The sequence below is a fragment of the Hesperophylax consimilis genome, chromosome 14, assembly GCF_061612785.1.
Source record: "Hesperophylax consimilis isolate HC1 chromosome 14, BYU_Hcon_1.0, whole genome shotgun sequence".
NCBI lineage: Eukaryota > Metazoa > Arthropoda > Insecta > Trichoptera > Limnephilidae > Hesperophylax > Hesperophylax consimilis.
The window spans coordinates 3,186,167-3,206,784 of NC_142849.1; the positions used below are offsets into that span (position 1 = coordinate 3,186,167).

The following is a 20,618-nucleotide window of genomic DNA, read 5'->3' on the forward strand; positions in this document are numbered from 1 at the left end:
CCTTGTCATATCCAACAGATTAAATTTGAATGTAAAAGTTCTAGATGAGCCAAAAATAATCGACCATAATCTTATCCACATTACAGAAAACACAAAAAGAACTAATACAAAAACAAGCAAATTAATAAAATACAGAAATTATAAAAAAATATAACAGTGAAAGGTTAATTGAACTTCTGCGTGATATGGATGAGATTCATCAAATGGAATTTAATGAAAAGTCTAAATTATTAATAAATAACCTTCAAAAAGTAATTGACTAGTTGATACCAATACAAACTACTAAAATAAGAGGAAAAAATAAATTGTATAACAATACAATCAGGGCTACAATCAATCAAACGACAAGACTGGAAAGCATTCAAAAATGCAAGAAACAAATACTCAAAACAACTGAAAGTTTGTAAGAACGATTACTTCAAAAATAAAATCATCTGTGAAAAAGGAGACACTAAAAAAATGTGGAAAACCATAAAAGGATTACTGCAAACCGAAGATAAAGGGTTGAAACATGAGATTGAATTTCCATATCAGATACAAAGTAGCGTACAGAACTGCTTCAACAAATAGAATTACATCACAGTATACCAATACTGAAGGAAGACAACCACGTGAGAAATGTTCCCCTAAACCGAGAAAAACTTATGTTTAAAGAGATTGATGAAACATATCTTTTACAGATTCTTAAAAGCACCAAATCAAAAGAGAGTCCAGATGAAATAAGTTTTACAGTTTTGAGAGATGCAATGCCAGTGATAGGAATATCTGAACATTTATTATGGTCAGATATTACTGACCATAATAAATGAATCGTTAAGAAGTGAAAAATTTCTAAACACATGAAAAACATCTATTGTGAAGAATTTAGACCTATAAATATATTACCAAAATACGAACAGGTTCTAGAAATTGTAACAAAGAAACAACTCGTTGAGTATTTGGAAAAACATCATATATTATGTGACGAGCAATCGGGATTCCAGAACAATAGCTCTTGTGAAGCGGCAATAAACATAGTGATTGATACATGGAAGAAAGAAACAGACAAAAAAATCACCATTGCAGCATTTTTAGATTTCAAAAGAGCATTTGAAACGATAGAAAGGAAACAACTTTTGGAAAAATTAGAAGATATAGGTTTTTCTGAAGTAGCTCTAAATCTTATCAAAGAATATCTCCACGAAAAAAAACAGGTAACAAAATTTGAAAGCTCAGAATCAGAACCAATAGAAAACAACCTCGGTGTTCCACAAGGGTCGGTATTACGTCCAATTCTATTCATTATTTACATAAATGATATAATTAAAACCATAAAGTATTTCAAAATTAGATTATTTGCAGATGATACGTTAATCTACATTTCATGGGAAGATTACATAGATGCAATCAACAAATTAAATGAAGACCTACAAAATATAGCGAAATGGCTGAAATTAAACAAATTAAAACTCAATGTAAACAAAACAAAATATATGGAAATAGGCAATAAAATGGAAACACAGAGTTAAAATTGGCAGTTAATAATGAAAAAATGATCAAGTAAATGAAATCAAGTACCTGTGTGTAATACTAGATTCAAAACTCACTTTCAAAGCAAATTTTGAATATGTGCTAAAGAAAGTATCAAAAAAGGTAAGAAATAAACTAAATGGAAACACTACAGAGCTCATTTATAAAACTATAGTTGCTCCACATTTAGATTATTGCTCTACTGTGTTATATTTGGCCAATGAAGGAAATTTGAACAAACCAGATGTTATACAGAATAGAGCTATGAGATGTATACTGGGAAAAGGCAAATACATAAGCATTGATCAAATGAGAGAGCTGCTAAATTGGATTCCAATAAAAAAGAGACTGTTATTTAATGTGTTAATTTTTGTGCATAAAGTCATGAACAACCAAATGCCAAAATATTTTAAGGATGAAATTTTTTTTAATAGAGATGTTCATAATTACGAAACCAGAAACGTAAATAGAATTAGATTGCCACATATGAAGAAATCAAAATCACAGAACTGTCTAATGTACAAAGGACTAAAGATGTATGATAAAATGCCTGAAAGTCTGGAGAATGAATGTATTTAAAAAGAAACGTTATGTTTATTGTAAAAATATTTAAAGTTACAAAATGAAATATTATCGTGTTTATATTCAAATTTTGTATAAACTAACTCAATAAATAATAAAAAAAAATTATAAAACATAGTCACCATGTCCACCGAGCAGACCGGAATCAGAATACCAGCTCCAATACAAGAGGAGGTGGTGTCCTGATCGCGGTCCGCAAACATATTACTTCGAAAGTACTTAAAATCAAAAATACTGATGCGGAACAAATGTTCGTATTGTTAAGTGGTGATTTTAAGAAGACTATTATTGGAACTGTTTGGAACCTCCAAATGCCAACATATCAATCTATTAAAAACACTGTGAAGATGTTGACTTAGTAAAAACAAAATACCCAAATCATAAAATAATTATTTGCGGTGATTATAACCTACCTAATTGCAGTTTTAGAAAGTAATTTTAATTCAATACCAGCAACCGCCTGCGAACGATTTATTCTAGATATGTCTTTACTTTTTAATTTAACCTATTTAAACAATCGATTAATAATCGTGTTCTTGATCTAGTTTTGTCAAATGAGAGGAACGTAATTACAAATTAATCATTAGAGTCTATTCTTCTGATATACAACTACCATCCCCCACTGGCAATACTTATCCCTTGTACTAATGAAGGCAATCAAAAAGTTTCAACTCCTACGTTTAACTTTAAAAAAGCAAACTATCGGGATATAAATGATCGTCTCCACAAGGAAGATTGGTCATTTCAAGAAGGAGATGTTAATCAAGATATTGAATCATTTTATTATTTGCTGGATAAAATTATTTCAGATCTCATCCCACTCATTCATTTTAAAGAACCGAAATATCCGACATGGTTCAATAAAGAACGTGTTCAATTAACTGCCCTTAAAAAAGTTTTACAAGAGAAATATAAAGAAGACAGGTCTTTAATTTTAAAGATTGTAAAATCTTACCAAAAATATGCTACAATTCTTATATTAATAATGTCGAAACATCAATAAATCATAATGTAAAGTATTTTTGGAACTATGCAAACTCAATGAAAAATAAAAACTTTGGTTTACCCGCCAATTTGGAATATGCAAGTAAAAAGGCCAAAGACACTCAAAATATTGCTGACCTTTTTGCTGATTTTTTTTAAAGAGTTTATGAATGTGATACACCAGTTTCTGCTAGTACAGCATCAAAATTTACCACTGATCATAATCTTAATTTATCTTTTATCCACATAAAATATAATGATATATTGACTGAACTAAAATCACTAGAAAAAGCAAAAGTGGTGAACCAGATAATTGGCTTGTAAACGTATCAATATTATATATCTGATTCCATGTCTAGTAAATGTCAAGTTGACTCTATTTATACCGATTTTAGTAAGGCGTTTGATAAAGTTAATCATGAGTAATTGCTGAATAAACTGCATAAATTCGGTATAGGCGGTTTACTGTATAAGTGGTTTAAAAGGTTCTTCCTTGGTACGTATAGTAATCTTGTGCAAAGGAAGTGTTTAATTTTGGACATGGAAAAATGTATTCAAGTCGAGTACGGTTTTCAGTTAGAAATTGGTCCTTTTTTTTTCTTTTATGATTTGAATTAATGAATTTTTAATGTACAGATCTTTAAAAGGAGGTACTTGAAATTCTTCGAATAAGCGGTCTGTTGGGTAGTCCGAATGTTTTTTTAATATGATTTTAATAATTATTCTCTGCACGACTTCTATTGGAAGGAGGTTAGTTTTATATGCGGATCCCCAACTAATGATGGCATATTGTAAATTTGATTGAACCGAAGCATAGTATATTAAATATAGGTTTTTTATCGACAAAAAATTCAGATTCTTAAGAATATATATATTAGTTTTCTAATATTTTATACAACTTGACATATTTGGTCTTTCCATTTCAGATTTTTATCTATAATTATTCCTAGATATTTGATTGTGTTTGTTGTTTTTAATATTGAGCAGTTTGTGATACAATAGATTTTATCATGTGTTTTGGAAATGTATGATAATGTCAATTTTCTTCTGTGGCTTTCAGCGTTACTTGATACAATGGTACTTTGCTTTGTCGAGTTTAAATTGTATTTCGATACAGTTTACTAAATGTATAGGAAGTTCAGTTATTTTGACAATACTAAATTAATTCTGTTTAAATATTACGAGACCACTGTTTTGATTGATATCTGTTTTGGTTGAAACAAAATTGTAATCTGGTAAGTAAATAGAGGGTGATTCGGTGTTAGTAATTTTTTTTTTTAAATTATATTTATTCAATAAAAAAATTTACAATGTGTGATATACATATATATATTTCACTAGTAATAAGATAAAAGATATTATGATATGATTAATATTTATTATTTTTTAATGTTCTCCCATAATAAGCAATTGCTTGTGTGTATGGGATGAGGTATTATTTGTTTAGTTTCTTAGATTTTTAAATTATTTTTTAAATTTTTGTTTTTGTTTTTCTTTTATTTATTTACGTTTTTTTTTAGTTTAGGTTTTCAGTATATTTTTAAATTGTGTTTTGAATTCTTTGAAACTATCATTTAGTGATCTTATATTTTCTGGCAATTTATTGAGGAAATTTGTTCCTAAGTATTTGTAGTTTTGCTGACCCAAAGTTTTTTTACAAATCGGAATTAGTAACATGTATTTTTGCCTGAGATTTGCTGTGTTTTTGAATGGTACGGTTTTGTTTAGGATATCATCTTTGGAAACTTGTAAGGTTGCGTGATACAGGAAAAGAGTATTTATTTTTCTGACTTCATATTCTTTGAAAATGACTTCAGATGAATATAAAATTGATTTCTTTAATATTATTTTAATTTTTAGTTTTTGCGCAATGTAAAGAGGTTGTGTGTGAGTTTTATAGGCGCCCCCCCATCCTATTGTACCATATTGGATTATGGATTGACAGAATGCGAAGTACGTCATTCTCAGTAGTTCTTTATTTAGAAAATGTCTCAAGCAGCTAAAAATAAAGGTTAATTTTCGTACTCTGTTTTTGAAATGGTTATATGTGGTATCCATTTTAGGCATTGGTCAATAGTGATCCCTAGATATTTGGTTGAAGTTTTAATTTCAATATTAGTACATAGTAAGTTACAGTGGTGCTGTTGATTGAGTGTTTGGTGCAGAGTGAATTCGAATGTTTATTTCATGCAGCGTATTTGGTTTGTTTATGAAAAATGGTACGTAGTGTTTTTTTAGAGTTTTACGTTAGTAGGTTATTGTCAAACCATGTTTTCAATTCATTGATGTCTGAATTAGCCTTTTTGTTCAGTTCTAACCATGTGTTTGCTTTTAGAAGAAGCACTGTGTCATCTGCGTATAAGACAATTTCCCCGTATTTAACAACTTCAAATATATCATTTACATATAATATGAACAATAGTGGTCCTAAAACTGTGAAAATGTTTCAGATAAAACCATGAGGTTTATTTTTTTTATTTAAATTGTTTAATTTTAAAATAAATACATCCTAATTTTTTCAACACTCCGTATATTGATATGAAAAATGAATATTTCATTTAGATTCTTGGAAATAAGTTCGTTACATGAATCATTAAGGTGACACAATACTCTGATAACGGGGATTTGCCCCGACGCTCACATTTTAACTATTTCTGATGAGCTTATTACTAAAATGTTAAATTTTTCTAGAGGGATTCGAAGGGATGCAAGTTATTTATATTTAAGATTAATAAAAACAGGACCTTATCATTAAATATACTATATAAAAAGGTATGTACATTTTATTAATTGTAAAATGTTGTAAGATAAGCGGCAAGCACCAGATTTTATTTTTCTAGACGATGAATTAGTAACTTCCCGACGAATCCCTCTAGAAACATTAGAGATTTTATTAATGTATTCATAAGAATTAATTAAAATATAACACTCTGAAATTTCCAATTTCTATACCGCTAAAGGAAACACAGCCGTAAGTACTTTAATACTGTAACGCACGCAACTGTATTCGTGTGCAGGTGCTGAAGTACTTAGACCGTTCCAGCTCAGTGTCGGCCAGAGCTCAAGCCGGAAAGGTCGCCTCTGTTCCGGCCCCAATGTACGGTGATTTTTTTTACGTATTTATTTATTTAATCAAACGATTACTTTTAAATCTATTAGTGAAATTTTCTGTTTTTTATAATTTAACTCCTTCCTCAAGTGAGTAAAGGTTTTTTTTTATGTTTCACCAATATAAAAGAAAACATTATTTTTTTTCAATTGTTTATACTTAAAATGTGCACAGTGGTCATGTTTCAGATAAATTTGGACATTGTTAAAAAAATATGAAAACAGTTTATTTGGTAGAAGTTTTTTTAATTCTTAAGTTTCTTTATTTTAATAGTTAAATATTACCTTAAATATTTTTTTGAATAAAAAGTTCCGCTGTTATGTGCGATTTTTATTTGTAATAGTCACACCTAAAAATGATTATCAAGTAAAACTTATTTCATATAAAAAGTATTTCAAATATAATAATTATAAACAATGTAATTTCTTTTTACATATAAATTATATTATTTGGGTTTCAGTCACACCAATTTTTGGGCACAGAAAAATTGGAACTGATTGTGAAGAACTCAGACATGCCATAAATACCTAATATAATATTTTAACCAAAAATTGCTTTACTTTAAAATGCAAACAGATTTTTCAAGAATTAACTGGGTCTGCCCTAGTATAAGGTATTATACAAAGTGACCGGTATAAAATTTTGGAAATTCGAAAATTTTTTTTCCATAAAACAAATACTCTACATAGAAAGTTTTTCTCCATACAGACAATTAGACATATGTTACCTATAAAGTACCTAAAGTCATTCGAATATTAAAAAGAGTTATTCATCTTTTAAGTTTAGATTGTTAGATCATTTGTTGTAGATAGAATTGTACAATTATCTCCCCAAGTTACTGCACTTACTTATGTTGAAATGATTTTCAAATTTAAGGTAAAATTGAACCAATTTATAATAAATCTCTTGGCTAATATATACGTACGTTTCAGTTAAATATGGGAAAACAGAAGACAAAATGAGTTTTATCCCGAACAAAATGACGGCACCAAGGAAAATGCTTAACGGAATTGAGACGGTACTACATAAATAAACACTTAAAAGTAAATTTTTGGGCTAAATTTTCTACAGAACATAATTGTAAAATGACAGCTTAATTAATTTTATATATCTATAAATATGTAGGTATATACATGTATACGCACTCGATAAACTTCCAGCGATTCCTGAGCTTATTCAATTTGGAGTATAAGAAGTACATTCATTTTGGTTTCCGATGACATATTTTTTCCACTTCAAAAGAAAAACAAAGCATTGGACGGTGAAGGTTTTTTGATATCGAAATACTGACATAAAATTTTACCCATTAAATCCCACCTATGTATTGTAAATTCCTCTCGTCCTACAATGAGTTCTGTAACTCATCGGGATTGCTCTAGCAAGAAATAAAATATAAATCTGAGATGTAAAAAAACTGTAATGTAGGAACTATTTTCTATGTCAAAGTTTTATTAGTAAAAATATTTTATTTTTCTATTTTTGTACTGTTTCTTATGTGAAACTTATAATTTTGATATCAAAATACCAATGTAAAATTGTACCTAATTACTCCTACCTATGTATTGTAAGTTCCTCCCGTCCTACAGTGAGTTTTTTAACTCATCGGGATTTTTCTATCAAGAAAAAAAATAATAACAATAAAGTATTTGTGATTTCTGATTATTTGGGATGCCTTGCATACTGCAGATGATTATATACTGTATGTAGATACCACGATTTTCAAAACACCATGCAAATTATGCAATTCGTTAACTAATGCCAACAATAATGAAAATTATTATTATCATTTTAAATTTATAATTATAAAACTTGTCCGTGTGAAATCAAACTATGTCACACTGTGCGAAATTTTGACCAACGCGGGGCGTAAACGAAATGTTTTGGGCTCTAGTATTACTCTAAGGGCTATAGCCGCGCCCACTAAAAACGCCCATAACTGATATTATTTTGACGTCTTATGTCCTCTTAACACATTCATATTCTTGAATTTTAAAATTATTTTCAATTTTTTTATCTATGAATTCATTCATTTGAATTAATTAAGGTTTCTCTAAAGTAATGTTAATGAAATCATCCTTAAAAGTATCATTAGATCCGTGTATTCGCTTAGTCGCCATAATAAGAATTATTTTATTTTCGTTTAACTTACTATTTAAGCAATTAAAAAAAACTCGCTGTAAAAAACTTCTTTCGTTGTGATATTTGAATAATAATATTTCACAGTTACAACAATATCGTTATTTCTATTTATCGCATAAGATTTATAATTCGGTATACGAATAGCACTCGCGGGCGAATATTGGAATATTGTTGCCTGAATTCGATTTATGTGTGGTAGATGGTAAGTGAGTGCCTCATGATTTTTAAATGTCTCTGTTAACACTATGCAGTCCGGCTGAATTTTTAAAATGTTTGTTTAGTATTGAAACAGTTTTGGATAATACCTACAATTTTTCCCCTCCTATACTATCATATCTACTATCCATTTCCTTCCTTAAAAACAGCCTTACCCACATTGGAAAGAAGATGATTTGTTGCATTGTATTTTTTTTTTTAATTTTTAAAATCAAATCTTATAATATAATTATGAAGTTCTGTTTTTTGGCTTACTACGAAGCCTTAAGAACTCCCTCGAACTGTTGGAAGAGTAAAGTTAGCGAGATGAGTCAATGGTTGAACAGAATCAATTCGGATATCGACATATATATTTAATATTTAAGAAGTTGCTTTTAAGAGAAAGCTACAAGCCAAAAATGTATATATTCTTGGAATGCCTTATATTATCACAAATGTAGGTAATAGGCATTAAAATCGCTTGACAAACGGAGTCTAGAAACGTTTGATTTCAAGCACAAAAGTAGTTATTACTTATTTTGTAAATAATTTTGTAAGAAAGCAAAAAAAGTTAACCAAGGGAAACTGTTACAGATAATCTTAGCTATAATACTGTATTTTTTAAAGTTGTTTCCTTTATGCGTTCATACATTTATATTGAAAAAAAATTGCAGTTTACATTTATATTTTTTATTGAGTAATTTATGTATTTATTTGTACCTATTCTACTCAAAGGAAACAATAGGAAAACCTTCAATTTATCTTAAGCCTATTTTTGGTATTCATAATGTACACCAATTCGTTATAAAGATTAATCAAAATAGTGATTTAGCACAAAGCTTCGTCTTAAACAGCAATCTTTGTTGTCGCTAGTGTGGTACGCAGTTATTTTATTTATCACTCCATGTTTACAGATTACACTCCATGCTACACTAAATTCTGCTTTATAATATGTATTAACCTACTTATATTAATGCAATTTATTTTAAGGCGCTTTGAAATTAACGATTTAACGAATGTTTTTAAAAGAATTAAAAATTGAATTGAATTGAACCAGCGTGTTTTCATTTGAAATATAAAACCATAACAAATATATGATGCTGGTGAATCTCAGATGACGTAGTGATTGTATTAGACCTACTTAAGATGCACATGGCAATGTTAATTTAATCTGCACTTCTTTTGTTTCAGCTCGGAGAATATCCAGTTCGTCGGATTGGGGGGGAACTTTACACCTCGGTATAACCCTGGCGCTATATACGATGTGATAAAAATACACTCCCATCCACTTTACAACGGTACTTACTCATACGTGTATAACGACATCGCCCTTCTGCAGCTTGACAAACAGTAAGCTTTTCATAATTATACAAAACATTGGAATAATGTTCACAAAATAAATATATATTCATGGGTGCGACCGGAATTTTAATTACAGACCATTTGCTATTCCGGCGTTTACTCTAGCAACTGAGCTATCTAAAATGGAGTACAATTAGGTTGTCATTGAACAATGGTAATTATATCAATTATGTCAATGGTTATTTACTTGCTTTTAGTTTTTCATTAAAATAATAGTGGTGATACAAAAGACAATGGCATCTCCACACTGACCTACAAACAAGAGTTAGTTCAAGCAAAGCCGGTTCCTTATTACTTATTAGCAGGAATAGTTCCACCTGTATAGTGCCACCTCAGTGTAGTTCGACCAACAAACACTCCGGAGTCCTGTCCTATCTTCCATTCTTGCTACATGCCCTGCTAGCGATTTGAATTTTTTTTTTTTTTTTCATATTAATATCAATAGCAAAATTTGTACATTATGTAGGTTTAAAGTATAATATAAGTATATTTTTTGTATTTTTTTCACAGTCCTCCTCACTAGGGTTTCCTGTTCTGAGGCGGCCTGTAGTTTTTCTTAAATTTTTGTATTTAGTTTTGAATTCTCTTTACATTGTCTTCATAATGTTTGTAAGTTGATTATTACTTTGATCTCTAAGCCATGTTTTGACTTTTGTTTTAAATATACTCATTTCGTTTATTTTTTTGGTTTCATTTGGTAGAGCATTGAACAATTTTTTAGCATGGAATTTATTATTTCTCTGTCCAAAGGATGTGTTCAAACTGGGAGTAATCAGGATATTTTCGCTTTTTGCCCTGGTTGTGTATTTATGTTGGGCAGTGGAGTATTCGGATATGTTTTTTTTCAGTTTAAATAAAATATTTTTTGAATATAGTTTCTGTACATTGTAAACATTTAAGTTTTTGAATATTTCTTCTGTCGGAGTTCTAAGCGGAACTTTCAGTAAAGTCTTTAATACTCCTTTTTGTGCTATATTGAGCCGCTCTGTGTGAGTGCTCAAGGCAGACCCCCATCCAGTTATTCCGTACTCTATTTGTGATTGACACAAAGCATAGTATACTTTTTTAATATCGTTTATATTGAGGATATTGCGATGTTTCTAAAGAAGTATATGTACCTGGTTAGTTTTTTTGTAATTACATCTATATGTGAGTTCCAACGGAGATTATCATCAATTTCAATTCCAAGATATTTGATGCTTTTGGAGTGTGCTATAGTGGGACAGAGGCATGATAAGCCTTGATTTTTTTGATAAATTCCTTGGCATGAATGTAATTTGAGATTAAGGTCCTCTGACGGCTGCCCTCTGGCTGTTTTAGAAAATGTCAGATATTTTGTTTTATTGACATTAAGCGTCAGGGAATTTCTTTTAAGCCAGTTTTGCAGGAGACCAAGTCCGTGTTCAGCTTCTTTGTAGGTATTTATCCAATCTTTTTCTTTAAATAAAATTACTGTGTCATCAGCAAAACTAATGATTTTTCCTCTTGTTTCTAGGTTACAGATATCATTAATGTATATTAAAAATAATATCGGACCTAGTACGCTTCCTTGTGGTACTCCATGGTTGATTAGGAGAGGTTTGCTTTTTCTCTTATTAATTTGGACGCTCTGTGTACGCTCCGTCATATAGCTTTTTAGTAAGTTTAGTGTTGTACATGACATACCAATTTTTGAAAGTTTTGAAAAAAGTATTTTGTGATCTATTGTGTCAAAAGCCTTTTGTAAGTCTATGAAGACTGCCAAAGTTTTTTCTCCACTGTCTAAACTTTAAGTGATCATATCGGTAATTTTTTCTATGGCGTCACTAGTACTTAAGTTCTCCCTAAATCCATACTGAGTTTTTGATAATTTTTTATTGTCTTCTAAGTAGGATAAGAGTTGTTTTTTTAGTATTCTTTCCAATATTTTTGAAAATGTATTTAGTAGGCTTATTGGTCGGTAATTGTTTATGTCATTTTTACATCCTTGTTTAAATATTGGTATAACAATCGCTTTTTTGAGGGCTGTAGGGAATATGCTATTCGTTATAGACATGTTGACTAAGTATGTAAGTGGTTCGATAAGTTCTTTACAGAGATATTTTATTGCGTTGGTTGAGATTGTGTCCTCCCCTGAAGAAATATTTGATTTTAAAGAAGAAATTGTGTTTTTGATATCGTCAGCTGTAATTTGTTTAAAATTGAGCTGATTTCCTTGCTCAGGTGGTTCGTTTATTTGTACATCTTCATTACATTTTGTAACTTGCTTTGCTAGATTTGATCCTATATTTATGAAAAAATTATTGACGTATTCAAGTATTTGGTCAGGATTATCAGCGTATGTCCTGGGAACATTGTTTATATTCAGCACGTCAATTGATGTAACGTTGGCAGATTTAGAACTGGTTATTTCATTTATTATTTGCCACATTTTCCTGGGATTTTGTTTACAATCTACAATTTTTTTTTATAGTAGGTTTCTTTTGTACACATAATAACTTTTTTGCAAATGTTTCTGTATCTTTTGTAGTATCTTAACATGTGTATATCGTATGGAATTTTTTAAAGTTTCTTGTGTAACTCGTCTCTTTTTCTTATGCAGTTTATAAAATTCTGTGTAATCCATGGTTTAATATGTACATTTTTGTGTGAGATTTTCTTAGTAATTTTTGTGGTATTAGATAGTATGTTATTCTGAAGAAGTTCTATGAAATAATTCCATGCATCATTTGTATTGTTCATACTTTGCAGTTTTTTCCAATCGGTACATTGTAGATTATGTTTAATGATATTCCAGTTGATTTCTGTTTTTTCTGTTGTTAATGGTTTTTTCTTCGTTTTATTTGACTTGTTTATTTTTATTGAAAGCATAGTTGTATAATGATCGGTTATAGTTGAATTAAGTACAACAGTTTGAGTAATGTCTTTTGTTTTACTCATTATATGGTCTATGCAACTTTCACTGTTGTCCACTTTTCGAGTAGGAACATTTATTAAGCTTTCCAGTCCATGGGATGCTAGCATCTGCAGATATTGAATTCGCTTAGGGTGTCCATTTTCTAAAATATTTATATTTACATCTCCAATAATAAATATGTTTTTCGTTTCTTTAAGAAGGCAGAGTTCCTTGTCTACGGATTTAAGGAATGGGTCGATGTTTCTTGTTGAGGGCGATCGATAGATTGCTAATATAGCTTTTTCTTTACTGATTTTAATTTTTAAACAATTGGCATTAGTGATAATAATTTCTTCAACTTCGGCTTTTATTTCGTTTTTAATGTATATAATTACACCATCGTTTTGTTTTTTGTTATTCAAACTTGAGTAGGTTGTATATCCAGCAATTTCCAATTTCATGTATTTATGATTTATCCAACATTGAGTAAGTATTATTATTTGAAAATTAACTTTTAAATATTTCAATAAAATTTGCAATTCATCAAAATTTTTTCTTATGCTTCTTATGTTTTTGTGTAGTATATTGAAAGAGTTGTTATTTAAATTCGATAGATCATTTGGTTCCGAGGTTAATATAATGTCAGCCATTTTTATATTTTTTTCGTAATCGTTTTTGTGCCCTTTTGTTATACAATATTTTTTATATCATCTACATGTTTTATATTAATTATTTTTTCGGTTGGCATTCTTCGCGTCATTATTTTTCCATCTTTGAACCAAACGTAGGAGTACATTTTTTCATTGGCAGATTTTTTCGTTTTCCAGAGCAGTTCCCTTTGATATGGGCTCAATTCCTCTGCAATATAGATTGGTTCGGTGGAGATATCTTTTATAGCTGCATAATTAATATTTTTCCTTTTAGAAAGAAGATTGTCTCTTGTCTTTTTTTCCGCAAATTCCACTAGCAGTTTCGGTGGCGCATTGTTCCTTCTATCATGTGTCCTTTTTATATCCATTTTGATTTGATTGATTTCCATTCCTGCCGCCGCCGCAACTCTTTTTACTATCTCCATCTGCTGCTCTCCATTTTTTTGGGGAATGCCCGCTATTTCTAAGAAATTAGACCAAGATTTTTATTCGAGGTTTGAAATTTTTATTTCAAGTTGTTTAATAATGATATTCTTTTCCTGGTGTTCCTTTTTTATGTTTTCAAAATCATTTTCAATTTTTTTATTTTGTAGAATTGTTATTTCTAGTTTTTTATTAGTTCATCGTACTGACTACTCATAAAATCAATGCTTTTTTGAGTGTCCTGGGTTTGTTTTTCAATTTTTGATATAATTTCTTTTTTCATGGATTCAAATTTTTTTTCAATACTCTGTATAATTTTATCAATGTTAAATTTTTCTTCGGTTTCCGTTATAACTCCCTTTCCTCTTGTATTTGCCATTTTCTATTTCTTTTTTTTTTTTTTTTTGGTTTATTAATTATATTTTTATTAATGTTGGAACAAAAATGCCCCTAAGTATATATTAATTTATGTAAATTGTCTATGGCGAAATAGTTTTGTATTGTCTATGGTTATTGTATGTTTTCACCAAAGTTGATTTTGGGTTACAATGACAATACTCTTTTTGCACTTCAATTTACAAATGTTTAATTTCACTGCCACCGTCACAAATACTGCCACTTTGTCTAGCGTATCACTATATATTGTTTTTTTAAGCGGGTTATGTTATTAGGTTGTTTTATTGACACTATATTATATATTATTTACGGTGCTGTCAAAAACGGCTATTGAGTCAAATCATAGACAACTTTTTTTTTTGTAAATTTGATTGATGATTAATGAATTGAGATTTTCACGGCCAAAATTATTATATTTTTGAATTATTTTTGGGGTATTATGCCATGCTGCGCTCCTTCTTTAGCCAACGTTTCGGACAGCATATAGTATTTGTGTTATTTGTAATTACTGTAATTCTGTCAGAAATGGGCTAAAGAAGGAGGTAGCGCAATATTCAATACCCCAAAAATAAATCACTATCATTGTTCTGGATTTCATTGAACCAGAGCTACGAACAGAGGCACAACCGATATTAGAACCTATTCGTAATTATTATTACAATGTTACAGTAAAGTCACAATATTTATTATTTTTATGAAATTTTATAATTTTTTGTTATTTTTTAAACGCTAAAGAAATTATTGCAATTATTTTCGATGTCAAATAACAGTTAACAGGGTCTCGCGAGTGTTCACGAGTGTTATGCGTCATGCCGGAATATCGGCATACCGCACCTAAAGGGTTAAGGAATATTATTGCATCGTACTACCACTTCACAGTTTTTCAAAAATAATTTATATCAATTTCAGGGTAACATTCACAAGCAGTATAATCCCAGTCTGTCTCCACACCGGCACAACTCTTCCTGACAGTGGCTTCAGCCTCATCACGTTGGGTGGCTCATCCACACCAAACTACAAGGTTAGAACACAATTCTCTGCCTTCATGATGAACAATGACCGACGATGTGATAACGATCAGATTGACAGCTGTGGCTGGTCCTAAATGTACATTTGTTTAAATAGATATCTTACCACCACGCGTCTCGCTTGCTTCATGCACATTGATCTGAATCTTGGGATGACCCAAGTACTTGCCATGTCTACCTTGGGAATCCCATACGTCTTCTACCATCCACTTATGCGTCAAAACCATCTTAGTGTCCCTTTATATAACTTTTCCACAAAGCTTACATTATTGAATTCTTTCCCGATCTCCACATGTTTATGGTATTTCTACCACTCTGAAGAGGAGCAAATATACTAAACAATATATCATTTTATTAAAATGAAAAGTTGATTAAAGCACACACTTAAAGTACGAGTATCTGGTTCAAATCCCAGCGGTATTTTCACAATAAATTTATTGAAAGTAATGTACATATATACTTGTGGCACGTTCCAGAGTGGAAGATACTCTCAGTATCAGTGAAAGATCTTCATTCGGATCGAAGGTATCTTGAAATCGCTGTAGTCGTGTTTGGTGACCAGGTCTAATTAGTCAGGTATTTCCCCTCCTTCCTTTTTCCCATCTCCTTCCCCTCCCCTTTTACACAATTGAAGATGTCATAGTCCCACAGATTCTAGACAGTTTGGAGCAGTTGTAACACTTGTGCAGTATTTGTTGATGGCAACGTTATGCCCTATATGTGAAAAAAATTAAAAATCAAATTAAATTTTCATTAAAAAACACATTTCTTCAAAACCTCACTTCACATTTTAATACTATACGGATTGTTCTAATTGGATAAAATAATTAGTTTGTACGTTTTTCAACATTTCTGACGACAATGCAGAGAGTATCTGAGGAGGAGTGCTCTAGAACATTCCCCGCTGGCAGCCGTCAGCATCCTGCCGGCGTAAAACATGACCTGCAGATTTGCAGCCGCCCAGTCAACACAACTGGAGGATGTCCGGTATGTAACGCTGTTATGTATTGAACACCGAGCTCATTATAATAATGATTTATTTATTATTTATAATAATAAAACATAAAATATTTTACAAGAGTTTTATAAATAACAAAAGAGTAGTCACGCTGCCTGCCCCATGGCAGCTTGTCTACCATTTTTCTTTAATATAACGCATAATCATTTTACCTATAAAAATTAGTTTTAACTTCACAACAATGTTCAAATTATATATTGCAAGATTCAATCACTTAGGACGGATTGTTTCACAGAATTTTAACAATTCATCAAATTTCAAAGATGATTTTCAAGTTCTGTGAAGGTTCTATTCATGTTCTGTTCTCAGTTATGTGAAGCCTCTGGCCAGTTATTATAGAATAATAGAACTTGAATAGAACCTACACAGAACTTGAAAATCAATTTTGAAATTTGGTGAATTGTCAAAATTCCGCGCTCTCTTCTATCAGAATGTATCTACTACTAAGGAGAAACTACTTCCTTTATCATGTTCCCACTATTAATTAATTCCTCCCGTGGATTATCATTTTCGTAACTTTCTTCATATTATCAAAAATTCAAACACGCTTGGGTGAGTCCATATTTATAAATTTCTGAATTCCTCCAAGTATCTGGTTGGTAAATCTTGAATCTCAAATTAAAACAAAACAATTGGCGAGTTCATTTTGAAATAGTCCGTGTCAATCACAATGACATCAATAGTGTAAAAATAAAGAGATGAACACTTTTAAAGCACTTCCCGGAAAGATGCCGGAAAAGGGTATAGGGCGCTAGTCCATATAAAACTACACATTCACTCTTAGTTAGCAGGAGCTCGCATCAGAAACATCTAGCGACATTCTAGATCCATGCAGGTCTGTAAAAGACGCGAGACATATATAGTATACATCCTCGGCGCCGTCGGTTAGTCTCCAAGGAGTCTAGTCCATCTACAGGAAACACTTGTGTTCTGTTCCTGCTGTTTCCCTCTAGTTCCTGGTGCTGGTGCCAAGGGCTGTCCTGACAGGTGTTCTGGCCAGCGAAGCCGTCCCAGGTTTAAGCATATAGCTCTTCATACAGCAGGTTTAGTTCAAGGAAGGTAGCCGACATTCATTATTGGCGTGCGTCATAAAATAAACAAGTCTGACCATTCTTTGCTTCATTCTTGTATACACAACTGTGTTTCATTACCATTATGGAATTCAAATGGGATGAGACAGATCGCGTGCTAAATGGGCTAGAACCAAAATAAACCAAGTCAGTAGTGTTAGTTGGTCAGTTATATTTAAATCTGGATGGAATGAAATTATTATCTATTCAGTAGCGTGCGTAAATAAGTTAAAAATTAATTGTTATTTTTATTTCACGGATAATTTTAGTGAAATTATTTATCTTTATTACATTTCCAGCACAATCCGGAGTTGTAGATACTCACAGTATCACCCTGATGGAAGACCACCATTCAAATCGAAAAGTTGCTCTATGATTGTACTTAATAAATTTTAAGTTTTTGTAGGAAATTTTGGTTTTTATTTAATAAGAGATAAATGGAAACATACTTTTTGGACGTAAGGTCAATAATCAATAATCTGAAATTTTAGTATGTTCACATGTTGCTTTATTTGTTCTCAGAACAGGTACAGGGGCGCCCCGCTGACTGTACCCAACAGCCCCAGGGTGAGCTGCACGCACCTGTTGGTGGGGTTGGCATCCTGGTATAATACTTCACCCTGTACGCACATCAACACGAAGATATCCACGTACATCCCCTGGATAGAGGGTATTGTGTGGCCTGAAAGCGGTATTGTTGTCTAGGACCTTGTTTTAGACAATTTTAAAATTTATTTTTGTTGCCCTGCCCCCCTCCCCCTTCTTGCTATCTCTCTGCCTCCCCATACCGACGACCATGACTTGATACACGGGGTTTGAAAACTTGTTGTACAAGCGGCAAACTGGCGGATCTACATCACATAGAAAACCGAAAAAAAACTCTGGTTTTGTTCGATCTGAACATACAACCACACAATTCACTATTATCATTTAGAACACGTTGGCGAAGTATCTATCTTATCTTGGGTATTCATTTTTATTTATTTAAATTATGATTAAAAAGTAAATCGCAGGTTAATAATATTCAATTAGAATTTGACTTCAGTATTTCAAGCTCAAAGCAAACTGTCAAAGCAGCGCGCGCGTACATTCCAATGGATTAGTAATAGAGTATACGATTCTGTGCATTAAACATATGAGCATTAAAGACGGTTTTTGTACGTTGGATGCTGTCATTAAAAATGACGAAGATATTGGCTTGCGGGTCTCAGTGCGCATGCGCGGAAAGAACGTACGTTCTAGCATTCTTGGATACGGTTTACATATCGCTTCCACACCGCAGTGGGTTTTACGCGTTTCACAGTATTTGAGAATGTATGTGTATTTAGACTCGCCCGCGCTGTTTGTATCGTGTTGTTCGTTGTGCGTACACAGAAACGTGACGATAATATACACAATGTGTTATAATAATAATATTTGTATGATTTTTTAATGTGCTGTTTTTATAAAAAATTACATTAAGGTCGCTGTAGAAGTATTTAAATTGCAGTATTGCTGTTTACGGCTAGAAGTCCAAATCTTTTTATTCTAAAATGAAAGGGATCCACAGCATGTATGGACGGACCGCGCCTGGTACATACCTATATTATTTCAATAAACAGGAGATTTTTAGGATTTAATAATATCAAAATCAGTTGTATTTTTTAAATTGAAAACAAGTTTTTTAAAAAACATATTTTTGTAATATTGTTTCTTATACCTACTAAACTTAAATACAAAAATGATGCGCTTAAAATTTTTCTTACTTCTATCAGAGTAATAAAAAGTAAAATGAAAATTTTATCGACCTAATTCTGTTACCAACGTTAAAAAAACCAATTAACTGAAGTTATATAACAAATCTGAGCTCAATCGGCCAATTGGTTATTGAGAAATCGTAGTTGCCGATTTGTATTTGTGCGTGTAAAATGGATGTACCAATGGGTGAGATTAAAATGAAGTAATTGATAGTTAGCAGCTAATCAGCCAACCCAGGGTCAAGAACAACTTGTTCCTCTCTATTGGAAATTGGATTATAGTCAGTTTGGCATTCTGTCATTCAGTTCTTGTTACTTGTTGCCTTGTCACTACTTGTCAGTAGTCATACTTCCCTCTATTCTATAACTCTATCATTTTATCAATATATCACTATTCAGTTTGGACAGTCTACACTCAATTCTAAAACCTTTTCTTTCTAGACAACAATACCGCAGTAAGTAAGGTGGGGATGATGGGTAGATACTGCGTGGAAATGCTTCGGGAATATGTTTTACTGTTTTGTGAACACCTCACTAGGGAACAACATCATATGCTGAGGTGTTCACATATCTTAGTTCTGTGAATTATTGGAATATTATAAAAAATAATTTAATGTAATGAAATGTAAATGCCTTATGTATGTTTGGAGTTATAATATGCATTTATATTATGTACTGTAAACGTTTTTGACTTTTGTTAAATGTTAATAAATTATTTTTAAACTTGTGCACCTTTTGTTTTGATCCAGACTGAAACCTTTTTTTCTGTATAAGTGTTGGTGTATTCTGTATTGTCAACAAAAGCCTTTATGCTCATTGATGGATGAAGGTAAACAAATTAACGAAAGAAATAAAACTCTGGAAAATTAAGCCAGAAACAAGAGAAAAATACACAAATGCATAAAAATCATTGATAAAAATAAAAAGAAAAATACAACCACCTCAAGTGGTGCAGAAACGAGGACCTAACAGACAGACGAGGATAGCGACTTTATTTTATACTATCTAGAGATGACTAAATACTTACAAATAACAAGAATCAAAAGTCAGATAATGTAAAGAAGAACTATATTATCAGGAGGAACTACTCTAGTAGGATAAATTTATAATTTCTACATTTTCTTGATGGACGGTGGCCGTACTTTGTGGTGCGGAGTTGACAGAAAATATAATAAAAAACAGCTATCTATTTTATTATAGGACCATCCCATAAAGGTCCCATGACCAGTTCAAGCACGGGGACTCCATCCAAGCCAGAGTCAAGTTACCCTCTCAGAACAGGGCCCTTGGGTAATGCAGACACTAGACAACTGCTGACCCCGTACATTCCCGTTGTGGAATCCGGCGGACAACTCTGGTGTGGAGCCCCAACAAACCCCTTGACTTTGTGCAGACTGACGGTGCGTTTGGTAGATTTCCCTCTCTTAACAAATGGATTGTAATGTTTAGAGCACACATCAGGTAGGGATGATCGTGTGAAAAATGGGAGATTGGCAAAGAAAGCAATAATGCGTCAATAATCAGAATTAATTATTGTCCCTC

General features: G+C 31.5%; 1 protein-coding gene across 1 annotated transcript in view; it reads left to right on the top strand.

Moving 5' to 3' along the window:
• Window positions 1–19,720, top strand: part of LOC149417793 (serine protease persephone-like) — a 30,891-nt gene extending 11,171 nt beyond the window's left edge. The window contains exons 6-9 of the mRNA XM_089639422.1: window positions 9,710–9,868; window positions 15,134–15,245; window positions 16,120–16,239; window positions 17,863–19,720. Coding sequence (XP_089495548.1) covers window positions 9,710–9,868; window positions 15,134–15,245; window positions 16,120–16,239; window positions 17,863–18,045 — 574 coding nt within the window. The 3' untranslated portion in view covers window positions 18,046–19,720. The remainder of the gene's footprint in view (window positions 1–9,709; window positions 9,869–15,133; window positions 15,246–16,119; window positions 16,240–17,862) is intronic.
• Window positions 19,721–20,618: the final 898 nt, after the last annotated feature.